Below are 2,174 nucleotides of genomic sequence, written 5' to 3' on the forward strand. Positions count from 1 at the left end.
CTGATTATATATGTCTGTGCACACGTTTGAATGTGGTGTGTGCCAGAGGGTTTGCAAATCCAATGGGGGTCTTAAAAGACATGTTAGGATCCACAATGAGCAGAACTTACTTGCAGGTATTGGTAGTGCAAATCAGAGGTGCAATCTGTGTGGGTGTTTTTTCAAAACACTGTCTGGTTTAAAAAGCCACATCAGACGCCATGAAAGGGCTAAGGTGTAGGTGCAGGAGGTGGTCAAACTCTGTTTAAGGAGTAGACAACCACCATGTATGTATGTATATATATATATATATGTGTGTGTGTATGTGTGTAAATATATATATATATATATATATATATGTATATATATATATATATATATCTACACGCATTAAATGTATGTCATATATACATACACATACACCAAGCAATATGCTGTAGATATTTACACATTAACATGGATACCCGAAGGCTGCAATTTCACAGCGAGACTAAGAATACACTCAGCTATCAGTCCATATATTTATTTATTCATGACCCAAGATTTATTCAGTTGTCGACCAAGTATACCTGTCCACAAGAGTTAATGCATTGACACATGTTCGTTTACATTTAGTAAATAACCTTCAGTTACTATCAACAACAGTTTGAGTGGGGGTGGTAGGGAGCACGAGTGAATTTTAATGACTTTTGTTACACAACAACAAAACCAGATTTGTTTGGTTTGGTTCTCATTTTCAAGTTTCCCAAAAAAAGGGACATCGAGGGGTCTGATTTTATCAGTATGAGATGTTTTGGTGCTGCCTATTTGGCGTCGTTGATTCGATGCTGGCTTATTTGACACAAGTCATTTTAATGTATATCAGCATCTTTTTCTTGCTGTTAACCCTTTGAACAAAAATTAGACATTTGAATAAATCCAGGGTTAATTCATTTAACATGAATTTTTCACACTCTTTGTTAATGGCCCCAGCATAGGTGACGAAATTTTTATCATCTTTTTTTAACTTAATTTAAACATTATCAACGAGTATTGAACAGGGAACTTCTTTCACTGAAAACTCTCCATAAGAAATTAACTGTTTCATTGAAACAAATCTCACCTGGTTTCTTCGGCAGAATATAGTTACAGTATTTTTCATGTTCAGCAGGGAATAAATTTCTTAAAAGTAGTTTCACCTTAATACCACCACTACCACCACCACCACCACAACTACTACTACTATAACATTTGCCTTCTCGCTCTTCCCCAGGAGACCCAACAGTCTATGGCAACATGTACCTACCCCAAGTGGCAGAGGATGCCGTGGTGGCTGCCATTCAAAGCAAGAAGTACAATGGTTATGGACCTTCAGTAGGTACGTGAACTGATTGTTGATCTTGTTCTTGTTGTTACTGTTCTCACTGTGGTTGTTGTAATTGTCTACAATTGATACAACGCCTCAAATGTCATAGAGCACAAGCTATAATCATCATCATCATCATCATCACCATTTAATGTCCCTTTTCCAGGCTGGCATTGGTTGGAGAGCTTGACAGGAACTGGCCAGGCCAGGGTCCATGCCAGGTTCCATAGTCTGTTTTGACACGGTTTTTACAGCTGGATGCTTTTCCTGATGTCAACCACTTTACAGAATATACTGGGTGTTTTATACATGACATCAGCAACAGTGCTTTTTATGTAGCACCATCACCAGTACTTTTTATGTGGCACCAGCAACAGTGTTTTTAATGTGACATTAACACCAGTGCTTTTAATGTAGCACTAAAACCAGTGCCTTTTATGTGGAACCAACTCCAGTGCTTTTAATGTGGCACCATTACCAGCACTTTTTAAGTGGCACCAGCAACAGTGTTTTTAATGTGACATCAACACCAGTGCTTTTAATGTGACACCAGCACCAGTGCTTTTTTGTGTAACCAACTCCAGTGCTTTTGATGTGGCACTAAAACCAGTGCTTTTAATGTAGCACCAGCACCTGTGCTAGAAACCATAGACAAAACAAACAATTAGAGTCTGGTACAGCTCTCTAACTTTCCAGTTCCTGTCAAACCGTTCAACATTACCAGATCAGATTGGAGCCTGGTGCAGCCTCCTGGCTTGCCAGTCCCCAGTCAAACTGTCCAATCCCCCATGCCAGCTTGGAAAGCAAACGTTAAATGATGATGATGATGATGATGATGATGATGATATAT

The 2,174-nt window shown here is 38.9% G+C and overlaps 1 protein-coding gene across 1 annotated transcript in view; it reads left to right on the forward strand.

The window, feature by feature from the left end:
* Positions 1-2,174, forward strand: part of LOC106871819 (tyrosine aminotransferase) — a 33,711-nt gene that overhangs the window by 12,802 nt on the left and 18,735 nt on the right. Inside the window, exon 3 of the mRNA XM_052978112.1 lies at positions 1,232-1,336. Within this exon, the coding sequence (XP_052834072.1) occupies positions 1,232-1,336 (105 nt within the window). The remainder of the gene's footprint in view (positions 1-1,231; positions 1,337-2,174) is intronic.

The sequence above is a fragment of the Octopus bimaculoides genome, chromosome 30, assembly GCF_001194135.2.
Source record: "Octopus bimaculoides isolate UCB-OBI-ISO-001 chromosome 30, ASM119413v2, whole genome shotgun sequence".
Lineage (NCBI taxonomy): Eukaryota > Metazoa > Mollusca > Cephalopoda > Octopoda > Octopodidae > Octopus > Octopus bimaculoides.